Below are 18,734 nucleotides of genomic sequence, written 5' to 3'. Positions count from 1 at the left end.
ACATAAAACGTCTAAGAACATTGTGCTTGTGGTCACGGCACAGTGCAAAACGGGAAGGTCAACGAGACAAAAAGAAGTGCAAAAAGGACAATACAGTGCAATTGTAGACAATCTCGGGTATTGGAGTTAATCGGCGCATTAAATTCAACTGTCCATAAGCTGCAGGTGTACAATACACTGTGGATAGAGCACCGTCATTCAGGTACGATGGTGAGGGAAATAGCCTAGCCCCTCATTTATTATACTGTACGTTGGGCTGTCATAGGCCCATTTTGACCCCATGTGCTTTTAGATCCAGCACACGTACAACCTCCCCTGCAAGCTGTCTCCACACACACACACACACACACACACACACACTCCCCACCGCCTCACTACCTCCCACAGCTTCGGCATCTGCTGCAGACAGAATGCCTCTTCATTGCACGTATGTGTGTGCGCGCGCACATACACACACACACACACACACACACACACTCTCACACACACAATGCCTAGCCCCTCCACCTTCTTTCCTTCCAATTGCCCTTGGACTTAATCACCATTAAACACCCTTTGATGTCTCTGGTATGAGAGAGTGAAAGGGAGATATTTCCCCAGCAGGATTAATCTAGTTTCAGTTAACTGAAATTCAGCAGCTTTTCAGCTGTCAATTTGTGTCGTACTTGGTCATGATGTCCATTGAGAATACACTAGATTGCATTGCATTTAATTAAGTTTAGCTTTTCAGCTACAACTTAAAATATTGTGTGTAGAATTCTGTTTGTCTATTACATTCTATAATGTAAATATAAATATTAAAGTTAAATATAATATTCCCAGTCAGACAGAAGCCCAGTCATTTTAACCATATATTTATATTATCCCACTACATTCCGCAACTCAAATCAACTACTCAAAACCATCCTACTTTTTGAACATATGTCAAATGTTCAGGCTGTATTGCTAAATAAATGTTAAAAACTGTGTTTCATACAACCATCGTAAAATAACGGCTGTCGACACAAGCCCATTCAACACGTCGTCAGAAATAACTCTGCATATCCTAACACTAATTGTGTTTCACTTCATCTAATGTAACTTGCATGGCAAGAGGGTCTGAGAAAGTCCTACGTCACAGTTTCTGACAATTCTCGCCATCTGAATAAATTACACTGAATAAGCCCTTGGCCAAAGCTATGGTGTGGGAGTTGCACCCTTGCAGTATCACAGCCTGTGGAATTTGTTTGTTCTGTTGCTGTTTTTTTCTTTTCCTCTTATTTTGTTTTGGCTTTGATTTCTGTCAATTCTCCCACTGTTGCCTCTTTCCAGGGTATTTTTCGGGACTCCATGCTGTCTCCTCCTAGTCACAGTTTGACTATCCTCTCTCTCTCTCTCTCTCTCTCTCTCTCTTGCTAAAATACACCTTACAGTTGTTCTACCTCGTACCCTCACTCCTTTTTTGTTTTGTGTTGTTTCTTTTGGGTAATACTTTGAGTTTTTTCTTTTTGTTTGTCAACTCACCACCTCTTTGTTTTCCTTTTTATTAATTTTTTTACTGTGACACACACTCGCCCCTCTCTCTCTCCGCCGTGCGTGGTCCCATGGTTCCGTGCTGAGTCTGTTTTAAGTGCTGTGCGTTGATCCATCAGTGGGGTTCGTCCGTCAGTCCTCCTGCCTAAGTCCAGTCTGCGAGTCCAGTCCTTGTGAAGCTGTGTCAGTCGATTCTGTTTTCTCTGATTTTCTTCTATGTCGTGCTTGGTGGTCTGGTCCCAAAACCTGTCTTCAGAATGGACCATGTGCATATAGCAAGGAGAATATCCTGGGTTAGGTTTAATGTGTCCTAAATTTGTCCTATTTGCAAAACAATAGATATCCTTTACCAAACTCTGTCGGCTAAGATTAAAAGAAAATCTAAAAGAAACAAAATGGGTTGATAGATCTGGACAGACACCAGGTCTAATTATATTCAGCCTTTAAATTTGGAGTCAGTGGAAAGGATGACGAAACAAAGTAATGTAAAATTGTGATAGTAGCAATCATAGTTTGCCTTCTTCAGGTGTGAATATGTGAGCAGTTTTACCTTTGTGATAACGATCACTCAATTCTGTATGACCTTAGGGATCCAGCCGTCAACATTCTCCTTGGCAGTGCTGGAAAGTTGTGCGTTTAATTTAAGCTGACAATTTTGTTCAGTCTTGGTTGACCCCGCCCACAAATTTCCATTTTACACTACATGTTAATTACCCAACATTACCCATTGACTCGGGCCATTAATTTTGTGTGCAATATTCTGTACAAACAGATTTTACGATGTAAAACATTGTGGCACATACATCATTTTATTAAGCAACTTCTTGCTGAATATTTGACATCACACCTGATGTAGACCAATGTAAACACAAATGAGTGCCATCTAGAAGCCGTAAGGGCCACAAGCCAAGCAGAATTTGTCTGCATGCAAGTTTTAAAAGTAAACCGCGAGACCAGGATAGATTTTTGCAAGTACATTTTCTCCTGTTTTGCATGCTGTACTGCAGACAGGGTGTTACCAATTAACACTCGTTATCCAGGGGACTAACATGCTTCATGTACATGGTCCATTGGTATCTGTGTTTATACTGAATTGATGTTTGGTGGTGTCAGAAGTGGGTATATTCTCCATGAGGTTCTAAAGGAATTATGGGTACAGTTCGCTAAAATATTCAAGAGATTTAGTTACTGCTGCCTTTCTGTCCATAATTTGTATAGCTGTGTATTTGTGTTATTCCCAAACAAGTATTCATTGTATTTGTTCCATTCACTAACTAAATTCCACACAAATCCATACCGTACTGAACGTAAAATAAACCATTGGGACATTTACTAATAGTGTCACTGTTTTGGTAGATTAGAATGTATATTGACATGATACAACTGCTCCAAATATAGAGCCAATCTCTGGGACACTTAATATAAAACGTCAAAAGAAAGCTATTATTATATTTATTATTAGTAGTAGTATCACCTTCACCTTCTTTGCTATTCGGTGCTTTGATATATGTATCAGAAATGTGTGGTGGAGACAGCAAATGCCAGGTTGCCCAGAGATCAAATGAATCGAGACAACTATGCTCTACAAATAGGACAAAACCATGACAATGAAGAGGTGAAATGCAAATAAGCTATTTGTGTATGTTAAACAGATGCAGCGTTGCATAGCAGGATGACTTATCTTTTCCTTTGACAAGACAAAACAAGAAACTGCAGAATAATTTTCATTCTCCTATCCCCTTGATGTTCCTTGTTATAGTTGTGATGTCTAATGCTTTCCTGACAGAAGTGGGACACCATTTGTCTATGATTGACACTTTCTTGTTAAATCCTTTTTTTGTTTTATCACATCTGCTGTACTCTGTGCTGTGTGTGCTTAAATGTTCACCAAGCTACTTTTTCATAACTAACCACTGTTCCTTGTTTGCAAGAGGTACTAAAATGCCAATTTCTTGGACCGTTTTCATTTGCATCGATTGATTGTTATTTGATTATGAAATTGGTTAAAGGCAATTTTTACCATCAAGCATCACCAAAAATTACGATCCAGGTTTTTGATTCTTTGAGGGGGTTTGTTTTTCTGATCCGAGGGATCTCTATAATCCCTTGCGTTGCTTGACTAGCTTGCGTTTGTGGATCACTGGTCTGGTTGGCAGGATATTGTCTCTGTGACTCCAACTGAACCGAAAATCTTTTGTCTGCCTCTCTACCCGTCATTCCCAAACCACCCCTCAACCCCACTTTTGGGGAAATTCACTCTCCTACCTCCACTCTACCCCCTGCCCTCCCTGCCCTCCTTCACCCTCCACAACCTATCCACTCTGCAATACACCACCTCCCTCAACCTGTCCTTCGCCCCCCCCCCCCCCAACCCCTTTTATGCCTCGCTCTCATGTCAACTCTTCCACGTTCCTTCTCCCTGTCCTTCTCCAAACTATGTACCCTTACGCCCCACCACCCACCCCCCTCATACATCTTCCTCATACCTTTGCCTCCAACCCTCTCCACCTTGCCCGTCTTCCCTTGTGTCTGTCCTCCCACCAATACCCCCTCCACCCCTCCCACCTCATAGCTAAGACCCAAGATGGCATTGCACTAGAGATCCAGCCCTTGAAGAGCGAGGAGGCGGAGAAGGAGGAAGAGGCCAAGCCTGTGAAGAAAGTTCATGTTTCCAAGAAGGATAAGTCGGTGCTACAGGGCAAGCTCACCAGGCTGGCCGTGCAGATCGGGAAGGCCGGTGAGAACAACACAACACCCACACATTCAGTAGGCCCATCTCTGACTTTTTGGGCCTAAGACACACCAATGGGCACATTTGAGCCACGGACCACTATTTGATGAGATTTAGCCTCTCGGATCCAAAACTAAAGAATATTTTGTTGTCACTGGACAAGATTTTGTCCACAATTTCATGCTGCATTGATGTTGGTACTGTAGGCTACCATAGAAGAGATATCAGGCAAACGTTGAATTGTGTACACTTCTTGTACACTTCTTAACAGGCACGTAACAACAATTTTACTCTTGAGAGCGTAAAATGAAACCAAACGGATTTGGTTTCATTTTACACTCAAGAGTTAAAGATCTCGGTTAGTAACTCTCCATCATTTACCTGGGGGAACATCTGGAACCCCCTCAAGGCCCACTGGTGGTCCCCGGACCACTGGTTCAAAGCCACTGGTTTAAGGTGTGTGAATAAAGAAAAATAGCTACATGGCTCGGGAACAGTATGTTCCTAAAGCTGAGAAAACACAGGAAGGTAATACACTGCTAATATCATTTGATAGTGAAATAATACAAACAACATAGAAAGTGCATTCTAAGTGAATGTGAATGCTTCTGAAATAGCATTGGACAAACTTTATGATTATTTCCTAACATATTTGGGTGACTGTTGACATGTGTTCTGACACATTTCTCTCAATATTTGATGTACAAAAATGCCAGACTGTCGTTTCCTGGAAGCGACGGTAAGATTATGTCGAACTAATCTCTGATATCCTGCACTGCATGGAACTCCAAATGTGTTTTGGGGTCAATGTGTCTGTAAGTGGCAAACTGGGTCGGCATTTTGTTAAAACATATTAAGTGCTTTTTGCAAAGTGGCGAGACAGTGAAGAGGCCAGAGGGCTGGTCATAAATGCACTCTGTTTTATTAGGTACACATTTTTTACTGGGAACACGATCTACTCAGGAATTGAATGCATTTACTGTGTCATTTGAGTTGACCTTAATACACTCATGAGCTTTCATAAGTGTAAGTGTGGTATTCTTTAGCCATGCACCAGGTCCAGTGATAATTTGCCCTTTAATTCCTGTACAGAAATAGAATGTGGAGCAAAAACACTTGCATACAGACCATGACCTTATTTATCCTGGGTAATGTGGTCTAATATAATTTCATTTCAGCGATGCCTTCGTCTCTTGTCAATCTTCTCAAGTCTCAAAAGCCTGACTTCTACTTTATGACAGGTCTACGATCTCACACTGCGTCACGAGGTTGTTGCTGTTTTTCAACACGCGACAAAGCAGATTCATGCTGTGTCTGACAGGCTATAAATTAAACATAATGATCCAGCCTACAAGCTTGCCATAATGTGTGCATAACCTACTTTACCTAGTAGTTCATTTGTTCAGTTAAAACCAAACACGTCTAAACATAGTTTATATTTTACTTACTTTATTAGTTAATACTCGGTGATTGAGTAAAAGTGGTTACTGTGTTACCATGTTTATGAATAAATCACATGCAAACAAAAACAGAGTTAACATTGCTGAAAAAAATCTACAGAAAATATTGGTATTTTAATGCATTTCGCAATCGGATTCTTTTTTAGTGTCCAGCCTCCTAATATCACCCAAAGTACATGAACACATTCATAGTTGAGCCTTTAAAAAAAAGGCTTTAAGTTTAGTTGGTCTAATTCAACCAAACATCTGTGATGGGAGGTGCCAACTGAATACAGTAACCGACACATTGCACTTATTTTCTCTGCACGTCATTAATTCTGCAGGGCGCACACACACACACGCACGCACGCACGCACGCACACACGCACGCACACACACACACACACATATACACACTAATTGTATTTGTATTGTAAAAGTATTTGTACACTGTCGTACAACTTTGCTGAGCATCTACGGTACCAAATACAAAGTTTTGAATTTGTATGCTGTGTATTTGAACGACCTTCCCTTTAACCCTCTCCCTGTCCACCCCAGGTCTGATCATGTCTGCCGTGACGGTCATCATTCTGATCCTGTACTTTGCGGTGGACACCTTCGGCGTGCAAGGCCGACCCTGGCTGAAGGAATGCACACCCATCTACATCCAGTACTTTGTCAAGTTCTTCATCATCGGTGTGACTGTGCTGGTGGTCGCGGTGCCGGAGGGCTTACCCCTGGCCGTCACCATCTCCCTGGCGTACTCCGTGAAGGTGATGACCAAACACCCCCAAACAAACTCACACAGTCGTGTTTCTCAGTCATGTTTTAGCTCTGTAGAGTGTACACATTTCCATGTTGTTACAACTGTACACTCACAGAGTGAAATACACACAGGTCATTCCCTCCAGGTTGTCTAAGATCTGTTTTTTATCCCTAGCACATTGTATGTGCATGTACACAACATTTAGCCCTTAACCCACTCAAAATGGGTTAATACCGCTCAAGATATTGAAACATTTCTAGCATTTTCAACAATACAAGCAAGTTAAGTTAATGTTGGATGAATACATATTGTGGGGTCCGGGGACCCCCAGGGGTCCTTGAGGGCGTTCCAGGGGGTCCCCAGCTAAATTATAGTTTGAAACCAAATGGACCGTTATCGGTCTGTAACTCTGAGAGTGTACAAATGGAACCAAATTTGGTTCCAAATAAACCATCTCAGAACGAAAATACCAAATAAACCATCTCAAATTAGGCTTATTTGTTCTATACCCTCCTGTAATGAATGTGGGCGGTGTTATTTTTTAATCATAATGATCTTGCCTTTTATATATCTTTAATAATTGTTTGATTTCTATAATACATCTCATAAATCTTTATTGTGATATTTGCTTGCTTCTTAAGGTATTCCTCTAGATCGTATGCTCCTTTACGCTTATGTTTTCTTTTTCCAGGGATTAGTTTACAATGTCAAAAGGGTGCCTCCTTAAGGCCAAATCAAATAAAGCGTGAAAGTTGACAACTACCTTCCCCCCCTCCCTTTCTCTGCGTAGAAAATGATGAAAGATAATAACCTGGTCCGTCACCTGGACGCCTGCGAGACCATGGGCAATGCCACGGCCATCTGCTCCGACAAGACGGGCACGCTGACAATGAACCGCATGACCGTGGTCCAGGCCTACATAGGGGACACGCACTACAGAACGGTGCCCGAGCCAGAGGCCATTAAACCGGCAACACTGGAGGTCCTGGTCAACAGCATCTCCATCAACTCTGCTTACACTACCAAGATCCTGGTGAGCACATGGGGTTATGATGATGTGTCATTGCAGAAGAGCAGGCACTTGCGTGGGCATGCACGCACGCACGCACGCACGCACGCACGCACACACACACACACACACACACACACACACACACACACACACACACACACACTGTCTGGTATTAAGGAGGTCAAGAGGACTGAAACCTTTTAGGATGGCTTTTAAAGATTTCCGTGTGTGCCATTTCTACCCCATAACACCTAAATGCCTAATCCTATCCCTGACACCAATCTGAAAACTTCCCTAATTGTAGGCTATCCTTGGCTCTAAAGATCTTTTGTTAACCCATTCTGACCTGAGATCAGATTCATACGAGGTTTCCACTGGACACACACTGGTCCGATGAACCCATTCTGACCTGAGATCAGATTCTAAAAAATTTCAGTCGTTCTTCGAATTTTTCAAAAATAGCAGACCTACAAGCTCGTAGCGCGCCACTCGGTGGCGCGCTACGAGCTTGTAGATCTGCTATTTTTCAATAGCTAAAGCATAACATGATGCTAACACCAAAATGGGTGCCCGGTCAGAATGGGTTAACCCAATAATTTCACAACACAATATTTCACCTGTGGGGTCCCAGGGAAATGGTCCCCCTCAAGCTCAATTTATCAAGTTCTGATACACGTGCTATACGTGGACCAGTATAGTGATACCGGCCGGCACACACACACACACACACACACACACACACTGATGCCAGGACAAGGATCACCTTTACCCAAGTCTTCAAGGCCCTTGGCTACGGGATGCGGGAGTGTAAACAATTCAATGTTGGTGTCTAAGCCACATGTGTGTTGTGTGTATATACACTAACCCAGTGGTTCTCAACCTGTGAGCCGGATTCCCCTGGTGGGCCATGAGGACATTGCAAGGAGAGCCCCCAAATAATAGGCAATACACTAAGATCTGAACGACCACATACACTGATCGTCTTTTCAAATAGCACCGTAGCCTGACGACGTCTTTCTTTTTGATGAAGTTAAGTTAAGTGATTAAGTTAGGGCAATGCACCGGAAGCAAGATGGCCAACCCCGTCCACCTCCAGTTTGCATTTTTATCAGCTTGCAGAGCTGATCAATGATCTGACTTCTATGTTTAGTCAGGAGAATGTCATGATTGTCTGGCACTAGCCCCAATGGGACACTAAGGCCGCTCTCCTCTCCCCCAACGCACCATGACTAGAGAGACTGCAAACACGACTACAGAAAGCCCCACTAACGTACAATATGCAAGAGAATGGAATGCAAGCTGATACAGTATAATGACTCGAGTCATTTCTTGCCTGGCTCAAATGCTTTTATCTCGGATTCTTTTCCCAGATCCTGATTTGAATTAAAACAATCTTTGTTCACGGACGATAACTAAAGCGACGCTGATCACGGTTACAAAATGAAGGTTACAAGGCAGGTTTTCACTTCCGGTTCACAGCCCGGGGGTTATTTCTCCTTCAAAACAATAGCTCAGAGTGAAAAAAAAATCCAGAAACCCATTTAGGCCTGACGTCGAAATTAAATTAATTCTGAAAAACCTCATGTGTGGTGCTGAATATTTCATGCCAAGGACCCCAAACATGATGTGTATTTGGCCACCGACCCCCATCTGAAAAGATGTTGTTCCAGGAACCTCTCAGAAGCAAAGATTTGAGTTAAAAACGTTCACTCTGAAAGAATATACATTAAAAGATTTGAGCCACATTTTCAAGATTCTTCCAAAATAGCAGACCTACAAGCTCGTATAGCGCGCCACTCGGTGGCGCGCTATGAGCTTGTATATCTGCTATTTTTCAATAGCTAAATTATAACAATGTTTAAAACACCAAAAGGGGTTCCCGCCCAAAACTTAACTGATTCGTTAAGTTAAGCATGCTCTGAAAATGCACGTGACACCCACGCCCACGATTCTCTTTCAAGATTTGCAAGGGGACTCTGATACAAAAAAGGTTGAAACCAACTGTACTAACCCGTGCGCACACATGCACTGAAGATCTTGGCTAGAGAGGTGGAGGAACATATGTGTGCACATAAGGTGATTGCACATGAATGAGTGGCTATCCAGATTAGTACACATCCCACTGGACAAGGAGGAATATGAAACATGCACGTGTGCACTAGTGCTGCCAACGAATATTCTATATCCGAATATAGATTCGAATCAAAAATAATAATTAATAACCGAATATATAAAATTAAGGTTCGAATTAAAAATAATAATAAAAAATATTTTTTTATTTATTATTATTATTAGTTTTCGGTGCCATGGGTAAGCGTTGTGACTTGTGAGCTTGTAGATTAGTTATATTTGCCACGCGACACGCCGACAACGGCATACATTGAAGAATAAATCATTTCCTAAACACAGACTATACAGCGCAGCGCAGCGCAGTTCTGATTGGCTGCCTCGTCTCCAGCCGTGTTGCCTCAGAATTCTTTAGGGTCACTAATTTGAGCATAACAGCGGAGCGCAGGCGCCGCGCTAGCCAGCTAAAAAGTTTCATAACGTCGGCACTCGGCAGCAGACCCACAGTCCACAGATAATGCAGCAGAATTAACACTGCCTCCGTGCCTCGTTTTGATAAGGCTGTGTGGTAGGATTGCTCATTTAAGAAAAATGTTTTACTGGAGAAGGGAGAATGTATGCGTTCCGTTCCATCTCAGTTTTCAGCAACACCAATGCGCGGAGAGAGAGAGAGAGTTGCGCCAGCAATGCGATCTTAAATGTTATGTCTCAGGTTGTATTGGTGTAAATATAATTATTAAAAAATCCGATTGGCTCGAATTTAATCCGAAATCCGAATGGCTCGAATTGTTCGAATCCACGTGGGTTTTTAAAACGAATATCCGAATCCAATTTTTGGACAATTACGGCAGCCCTAGTGTGCACGCACGCACACACACACATGCTCGCTTTGACCATTCATAAGTTATTATTTTTTTGTGGCTTTCGCATTTATTTTTTCATAGAGGGATAGGGTGACACTAGGCTGACAGGAAATGGGGAGAGAGATGCCTGGACCGCTGAGCCAAGGCCCAGGAGCCCAGGAGCCCTTTTTGTATTATCTTGCACACATGCACATACATACAGTAATCCAATACATGCCACTTGTATAGCAACCCTGACCCTCACCACGCTCCAGGAAAGAGCAGTTGCAATCGTCAAACAATAATAAGATAAAGGCTGTGTAACTATGTCACAGGTATCATTTTACATGCAGTACGTAAGAAACAAAGATGTTTTTGCTTTAAATATCCTTCCGACACACAAGCACACAATGGAAACCAGGTACCAGTTTTCTTTGTGTGCTTGTTTGCTGTGTTTTTTTGCATCTCCCACATAATGCACTGTATTATGACACTAAAACCTGGTTATATAGAGCAGTGGTTCCCAAACTTTTTCTTGTTATTAGCCTGCGGACGCCCATTAGAAAATATATGCCAGGGGACCCCCATAAGAGAAGATTTTTACAGCTCTAGCAGTGATTCTCAACCCGTTTAATTTCAAGGACCCCCAGTTTGACATGCATTAGTCTACAGACCCCCATTTAATGTCATTTCCATCTCTGGGACTCCAATTTATCATCATCATCATCATCATCATACTACTATAATTCAATCAATGTCTGAATGTGTGTCTGTCATCTGTGTGTCACTGTGACTGCAGTAGCTCCTCACTGCCTGCACCAATCACTCCCTTTTCACACAGGCATTGACCATAATAATATGGAGGTCTTAACGAAGCCCTTTTTCCAATTTAACTAATTATAAATTAATAGTGAATTTTTTAGTGAATAGTGAAAAATGCGAAAAACGCACCCAGGGCGCAGTACCCCCCCGCGGCCACAAGTTTTTCACAACTGGTAAGGGCTAGTATAGTAAAATCATGGTTAATTTAACTCTGAGAGTGTACAAATGGAACCAAATGTGGTTCCATTTGTACACTCTCAGAATTGCAAGACTCCAAACTATCATTTAGCTGCATGGGGACCCCCCTGGAACTCCCTCAAGGACCCCTGGGGGTCCCTGGACCCCACTTTGGGAACCACCGATAATAGAGACTTCACATCTTGCCATCATTTCCTGACTGTGTACAGGTGCCGGAGAAGGAGGGCGGCCTGCCCCGCCACGTGGGCAACAAGACGGAGTGCTCCCTGCTGGGCCTGGTGCTGGAGCTGAAGAGGGACTACCAGCCCGTCAGAGACGAGATCCCGGAGGAGAGCCTCTACAAGGTGTACACCTTCAACTCCGCCCGCAAGTCCATGAGCACCGTCATCAAGAACGCGGACGGAAGCTTCCGCATGTACAGCAAAGGAGCCTCCGAGATCGTGCTGCGCAAGTATGCAGGGGGGGGGGGGCATGTCTGAAATGAAGAGAGAGAGTGAATGGATGAATGAATGAATATACCTATAAATAGAAGATGCCTGAAGAATGTTTTCAGAAATGGTACAAATAGCAGACATACGTACAAGCTCATGACGTGATGCCAGCATTGTGCAGCTTGTAGATCTTCTATTTTTCTCATTTGTCGTATGATTTCCGCCATTTGTCATACACCGACGTAAATGGGGCTAAAGTGACGATAAATAAATCAAAAGATGAGGTGTTCTTGTAGAAAAATGTAAAGCCTTTAATGTGAAGTGGCTAATGCATTGCAAGATTAAAATGCACCTATGCATTGCGGCACAACGTCCTTCATCAGGGTGACTTAACACAATTACAGATGGCACAAAAAATGGCTTTTATAGGATATGACATCATAGGTTAATTGCCATACGGATTGGTGGCGGGCAAAAAAACACACCAAGACAAGAAGTTGAGCCTCACAAAACCCACCATGAAAACCTACCATATACCACTACACACACACACACACACACACACACACACACACACACACATACACACACACACACACACAAAATAAATCTGTATGGTAATTAACCTGTGTCATATCCTGTAAAAGACATCATGTTTTATCTGCAATCTTGTTAAGTCACCCTGATGAAGGCAGTTGTGCTGCAACGTGTAGTGCATTTTAATCTTGCAATGTATTAGCCACTTTACATTAAAGGCTTTTTATTAACGGTGCCTTGGTCTCATCTTTATTTGTATATACATGTTTTGAGCATCAACTCTGTCAACCAGTTGTACCAAAGAGCACCTCGTTGGACATTTCTACTCTGGCCAAACAGATGTGCTCCCTCCTCACATGTCTTTCTTCCCCTTCCTGTCTTAGATGCTCCCGTATTCTGAACGCCCAGGGCGCGCCACGAATCTTCAAACCTAAGGACCGCGATGAGATGGTGCGTAAAGTGATCGAGCCCATGGCCTGTGAAGGGCTGAGGACCATCTGTGTGGCCTACAGGGACTTTCCCGCTGACGCTGGCGAGCCAAATTGGGACGCTGAAAATGACATCCTCAGTGAACTCACCTGCATCGCTGTTGTCGGCATCGAAGACCCTGTGCGACCTGAGGTAGGTGGCAGGGTTAACACCCCCCCTCTCTCACATACAATGATTGTGTATTTTAAATACGGTATTTTTAACTTATTAACTGTTGCTTGTAAGAGGAGCGCAATGGAAATAAGTCCTATAGGATCTTATTGTGTCATCCTCTAACTGCTGCCCTCAGTGGTTTTATTGCATTTTTAATAAATCAATGTTAGAAATTAATTGGATTAGTCATATTGGGTATATAGTATACTGTAGTTTGTATTCGATGACCTGGTAAGCTCATCATATTTAAAGTCCTACCGGTTCCCAGTGGGTCACAGTCACAGGTGACATATTAAGAGTAATTGCAGTTGTTAATGTCAAGAGAAGACTGCTAATGCATAAGAGAGGTTGAAAATAGCTTCAAAGACAGTGGGGTTCACTCTTAACTCCCAAATGGGTTGAAAGGTCAACTGAATGTCAGATAACACGTCTGATAAATGTGTAATGTGTCTGTATATAAACCATTCCTTCTAACCATTTCGAATTTTAGCCTTCAGATAGTTGCCGTAAAGACAGTTCTCATGTACTTTACTACTTACCACATGCTTACCTCTGCTTTTACACTGAAAGAGAAGAAAATACAATTTACAATTCATGCATTTAGCAGACTCTCTTAATCCAGAGCGACTGACATTAAGCAAGAACAAAAAAGCATAGAATACATCGCATAAAAATGGGTCTAATTAAGAGCTAGTATTATACTGTATAGCCTACTACAGCATGAATATGCGTTATTTTCTATTCTGCGTTCATGTGAAATTTCCTTTCATAATGGCAAATAATCTATAGTTTAAATATTCAAAATGTGTACCTGGTTTTCTTACATGTGCATGTGCGCAATGTGTGCGCACCGTGCGTGTGTGCGTGCTCAAAGATATGTTTATGCATTGCAAAGCATCCGCCGTGGCAGGTCTCCAAATCCAGATCTATAAATAAGTAATCGGATCACTCTAATGAGGAGTGACTCTGCACAGCAGAGGGAGGTTAATTTTAGGAAACCACATATTGTACCACACGCCAATAACACACCATGTATTCCCTGTACCACACACAGTGGGTTCAGAGGTCAGGGCAGAGGCTGTCAGTGCCCCACACACACTTCCACTATCAGTGATGAAGATAATAGCCTGAATGCAAATGGAGCAAGAGATCAGAGCTGGAAAAAAAGAGGGCAATGAGTTGGAGCAATTAAATAAAGAAGACTCTCAATGTCCACACCCAGGATCAGCCCAGAGTTCCAGGGAATTCTCCTGAAGAGCAGCACAATCTCTAATGCTATATTCACACATGATCTGCAATGCATTTAGATGTTGTTGGGAAATATACACAGCTTTGAGACTTTCCGACAGCATATTGATCCGAAACATCAATCCTAACCTAACCCTAACCGCAAGCACGGGAGCAGCGCATGTCGGACCATCGCTTTTTCGCATCGCAGCGAATGTCCCCCCGCTGCGGAGCGCACCGTTGCCCCGTCGGCTAGAATGCTGTCGGAAAATAGTCCGCCTCCCAACCTGAATGTGGTCATGTACAAACTCTCATCACTAAAAATGTTCATTCTGGTGTGTTTATCTGATTCAATATTTATTTCACAAATATACTTTCAGAGCAAATAATTAAGTATACATAACAGTGACCACAGCTTTCATACCAATGATGAGGTTGCGATTATACCCCATTTCAAAGCCAATTATTTACACACAGCACATATATCAGCGGTAGTTTTCATTGTCTTGAAGCAATGCTTTCATTTGTCTTTTAAGATGTTTGTGACCCTCCAGTCAAACATCTTGCACTTTCGTTTCCTCAATCACTTCCCTTGTGCTTACAATGCACAAATGGAAGTTTGTGCATTGGGTGGAATCTTTTTGAAACTGAATGAATCAAAGCTCTTTGGCTAGTCAATTATTTGTTGATTTAATGTAATTTTGATTCTAAAAAATATATTTTTGGTTATTTAAAAAAAGGAATCAGACTTCATGCTCATATATTAGCAAGCTACTGTATATAAACTCACATCATCAAATATATTTCAGATCTTTAGAGGAATTGGGCAAGCTTCCCTACTTATAAACCCCACAGGGTTTTGTAAATCTCACCTGCACAACCCTATACTATGGTTTTTTTGGTATGTAGTTTTCAAATGTGTCATTTTTAAATGTGCAAATAAACAAATAACTATACTGTTTGTCTAACTCAAAAGAAACTAAGTGGAGTAAACTGCCAACTGCCTTATTAGCTATTGAAAAATCAAAGAACGACTGACATAGAAACAGCTTTTTCAGAAAACTGTCAGGATGTAGAAGACATTTTTAGAATCTGATCTCAGGTCAAAATGGGTTAAAAGAAACCTCTTAGGATGAAGTTCGGCTGGTCACTCATTTCCATTGTTGATTAAAAATACATTTCTAATGTTTACACTTTTCCAGGTACCAGACGCTATTAAAAAGTGTCAGCGTGCTGGAATCACTGTGCGCATGGTGACTGGAGACAACATCAATACTGCACGCGCCATTGCAGTCAAGTGTGGCATCCTGACGCCTGGCGAAGACTGGCTGTGTATGGAAGGCAAGGAGTTTAACCAGCAGATCCGTAATGACCAGGGAGAGGTGAGGCTAGACACTGGAGCAGTGGTGCACCTGCACCAACCGCTCCCACTTTTCACACAGGCATTGACCATAATATTACTGGGGTCTTAACGAAGCCCTTTTTTCACTTTAACAAAATTATTGATTCATAATTAATTTGTTAGTGCATTCAAATTTCCCATCCACTTACATGGGAAAATGCGAAAACTCACATCAAGTGTCAGCGAAATTTTAAAATGTTTATTGCAACAACATGCTTTTTGGGGGATAAATCCGCTATGTTTGCGATAGCGGAGCCTACGTGTGCTATAGCGAGACAGGCCAATTCCCTCCCAATCAGTAATGTGATCTATTACATTGCATCACCCACACTGTACATAATTTGGTGGGTAAGGTCTAGTTACTCAAAATCTAATCAAAATGTAATATATTATTAAGTACAATAACTATCACTGTGGGACATTTATTCTGGAAAGGAAAGGGAAATGTTCAAGTACATGAGGTGAAAGCACATAATGGACTGAGGGAATTAAAATAAAACATGATATGCTGATATTCCATACTACAGGTGGAGCAAGAGCGTCTGGATAAGGTTTGGCCGAAGCTACGCGTGCTGGCTCGCTCCTCCCCGACGGACAAACACACACTAGTCAAGGGTAAGTCCATCAGCTACCTTGATATTCTTCTGGATTGCCGATGAGGGAGGTAGAGCGGATGTTTGGGGAAACAGAAAGTTCCTGGTTTGATCCCGGCCCCTCCCATGGCTTTGTCCTTTATAAGTGTCCTTGAACAAGACATCTGAACCCCTGAACTGAACATGACGCTGAACCCCTACACTGAACTGAATGTGCATGTAAAACGCACTGTAGAGCACTTTCGATAAAGAAAGGCGCTATAGTAATAGAAGAAATGCAGACGCATTTCTCATTTTACAGTGTTGTGTGATCACAACTTCCATTTTGAAGACAAAGCAATACTGCCTCATCGAAGTTGGTGCAGTGACTTTATATATTGTCAATGACTTGCATGAGAGGGAGAGAGGTGGTGGAGACAGTTTGAGGATCCAATGGAGATACGAGGTTTTGTCCAAAGTGTTTTTACTACTTTCCATTGGTTCAATATTTTCAGCATCAACTATATCGATTCGTTGCATTTTCCTTAAAAGTGAATGTTGATCATATGCTATTTTCTCTTTTACTTTGGGAATAAATAGGGCTGTGTTTGTGATAAATAAATGATTACCCACCAGTGATGGTTGCCCTCGATGTCCGACCCAAGCCCTAGGCAAGGACTGATGCAGCCTGGCCCGAGGCTGGTAAACAAGTCAATGCTTTTGCAAATGTAGACTTAGAATGATAATCTACACTCAATTACAGTAGATCCCATGGTTTAGTAATTTTCCACTAGGATTTTGCGTTCTTTAGTCAGATCTTGCACTTATAAGTTGCTCTGGCTAAATTGTGCATTTTCATCTGCATTTTCCTGCATTAATAAAGCCACATCCGAAGCCAAAGACATACTGTATGCAGGCTCAGAGCCCTACTCGCAGTTCTGAGCGCGGCATATTTTATCCTCGCGACTGTCTTCAAAGTCCCGCTCTTATTTTTTATCTCATTGATGGTTGGGTGGTTTGCAGGGAGAACGAGTGGTGGTGTACACACACAGTAGCAGGTTCTGATTAAGGGAAGGGTGTGCCAGCAAACACTCTCCTAGCCCACATTGTATTTGACACAGTGGAGAAAGACGGGGAACATGTCATGGTCCGGTCAGCCTGGGAATGGAACTATAGGGACTCACTGTCAGGCCTACTGTATGTAGTACGCGCCCCAACCACTCTGCTATGGACCATAGCAGTGGGGCGTGATTTTCTGGACCCACTGGAAAATCTGCCATTCATTTTTCCCATCGAGATTTACCAAAATATTTATATCAATTAGTTTAAGCCTAGAATCAAGCCATCCAGGAAGTGGAACCTGGTGAGTCATGACCATAACACACTAAACAAAGGGTATTTATTAAATGTAGTATATCATACATTTAAAATATTCAATTATTATTTCATTTAATTGAAATATTACAGCTCTACAGTAGACTGGCAGGGGCGGCAATATCTAAAGTCGTACGATTTGTGTCACACGTTAGTGAAATTTGTTCTCCGCATTTGACCCATCTCTTGGAGCAGTGAGCCGCAGCCAAGGAGCGGTGAGCTGCAGCCGTGCCGCGCTCGGGAATCATTTGATTAGTTGATTTGACCCCCCCAAACCAACCCTTTGATGCTGAGTGCCAGGCAGGGAGGCATTGGGTCCCATTTTTACAGTCTTTGGTATGACCCGGGTGGGGATCGTACCCCGACCTCCTAGTTTCAGGGCGGACACTCTAACCACAAGGCCACTGTATAGTACAGATGCCGTCTGGGAATCAGAAGAACCCTGGTTCCCTATACCCGGCCCCGGGATCCTGAGCAAGACACTTAAAGGGACACTTCACCCTTTTTGCAAAAAAATATATGTTAATGACGTTTAGGAGCTTTAGAACACTTTCCTGGGGGTCTTTATGTGTGTAATATGTGGTTTTAGATATTTTATATTGTAGCAGTGAGCCTGTTGTCTCTGATGTCATGGACACTGGGCTCACTTCCTTCCTGGACTACATGTTGTCTCAGTAAGACAGCTCTCCCCCCTTTCCACAAGGAGGAGCAGTGCACCAAAGAATTATGGGAATTGTAGTCCAGGAAGGTAGTGAGACCAGTGTCCATGACATCAGAGACAACAGGCTCACTGCTACAATCTAAAATATCTAAAACCACATATTACACACATAAATACCCCCAGGAAAGTGATCTAAAGCTTCTAAACGTCATTAACATATATATTTTTGCAAAAAGGGTGAAGTGTCCCTTTACCCCTCAATGCTCCTTGGGCACTATATTAATAATGCCTACTGCCCCCTAAGAGTTAGGGTGGGTTAAATGCAGAGTGTAAATTATTACGCTTTCCTGAATACTTGACTGTAGATTGCAGTCAAGTATTCAGGAATGCATTCAGTGAGCAATGTCAACATTAATTTTAATGACGCCACATAAAAAAATCCAACATGTTTTGATTAGCCATGAATTTAACCCTTTCCCTTCTTTTGAAATATAATAAC

The 18,734-nt window shown here is 42.3% G+C and overlaps 1 protein-coding gene across 1 annotated transcript in view; it reads left to right on the top strand.

Annotated features, from left to right (window-relative positions):
• The window catches only part of atp2b4 (ATPase plasma membrane Ca2+ transporting 4), a 114,668-nt gene that overhangs the window by 66,522 nt on the left and 29,412 nt on the right, over window positions 1–18,734 (top strand). Inside the window, exons 8-14 of the mRNA XM_080786917.1 lie at window positions 4,085–4,249; window positions 6,241–6,455; window positions 7,239–7,481; window positions 11,599–11,840; window positions 12,741–12,978; window positions 15,429–15,608; window positions 16,156–16,243. Of these exons, the coding sequence (XP_080643043.1) occupies window positions 4,085–4,249; window positions 6,241–6,455; window positions 7,239–7,481; window positions 11,599–11,840; window positions 12,741–12,978; window positions 15,429–15,608; window positions 16,156–16,243 (1,371 nt within the window). The remainder of the gene's footprint in view (window positions 1–4,084; window positions 4,250–6,240; window positions 6,456–7,238; window positions 7,482–11,598; window positions 11,841–12,740; window positions 12,979–15,428; window positions 15,609–16,155; window positions 16,244–18,734) is intronic.

Source organism: Protomyctophum bolini (genome assembly GCF_963924005.1).
Source record: "Protomyctophum bolini genome assembly, chromosome: 2".
Lineage (NCBI taxonomy): Eukaryota > Metazoa > Chordata > Actinopteri > Myctophiformes > Myctophidae > Protomyctophum > Protomyctophum bolini.
Note: the sequence above shows the minus strand (reverse complement) of the source record. Positions and strands in the feature narration are given on the sequence as shown.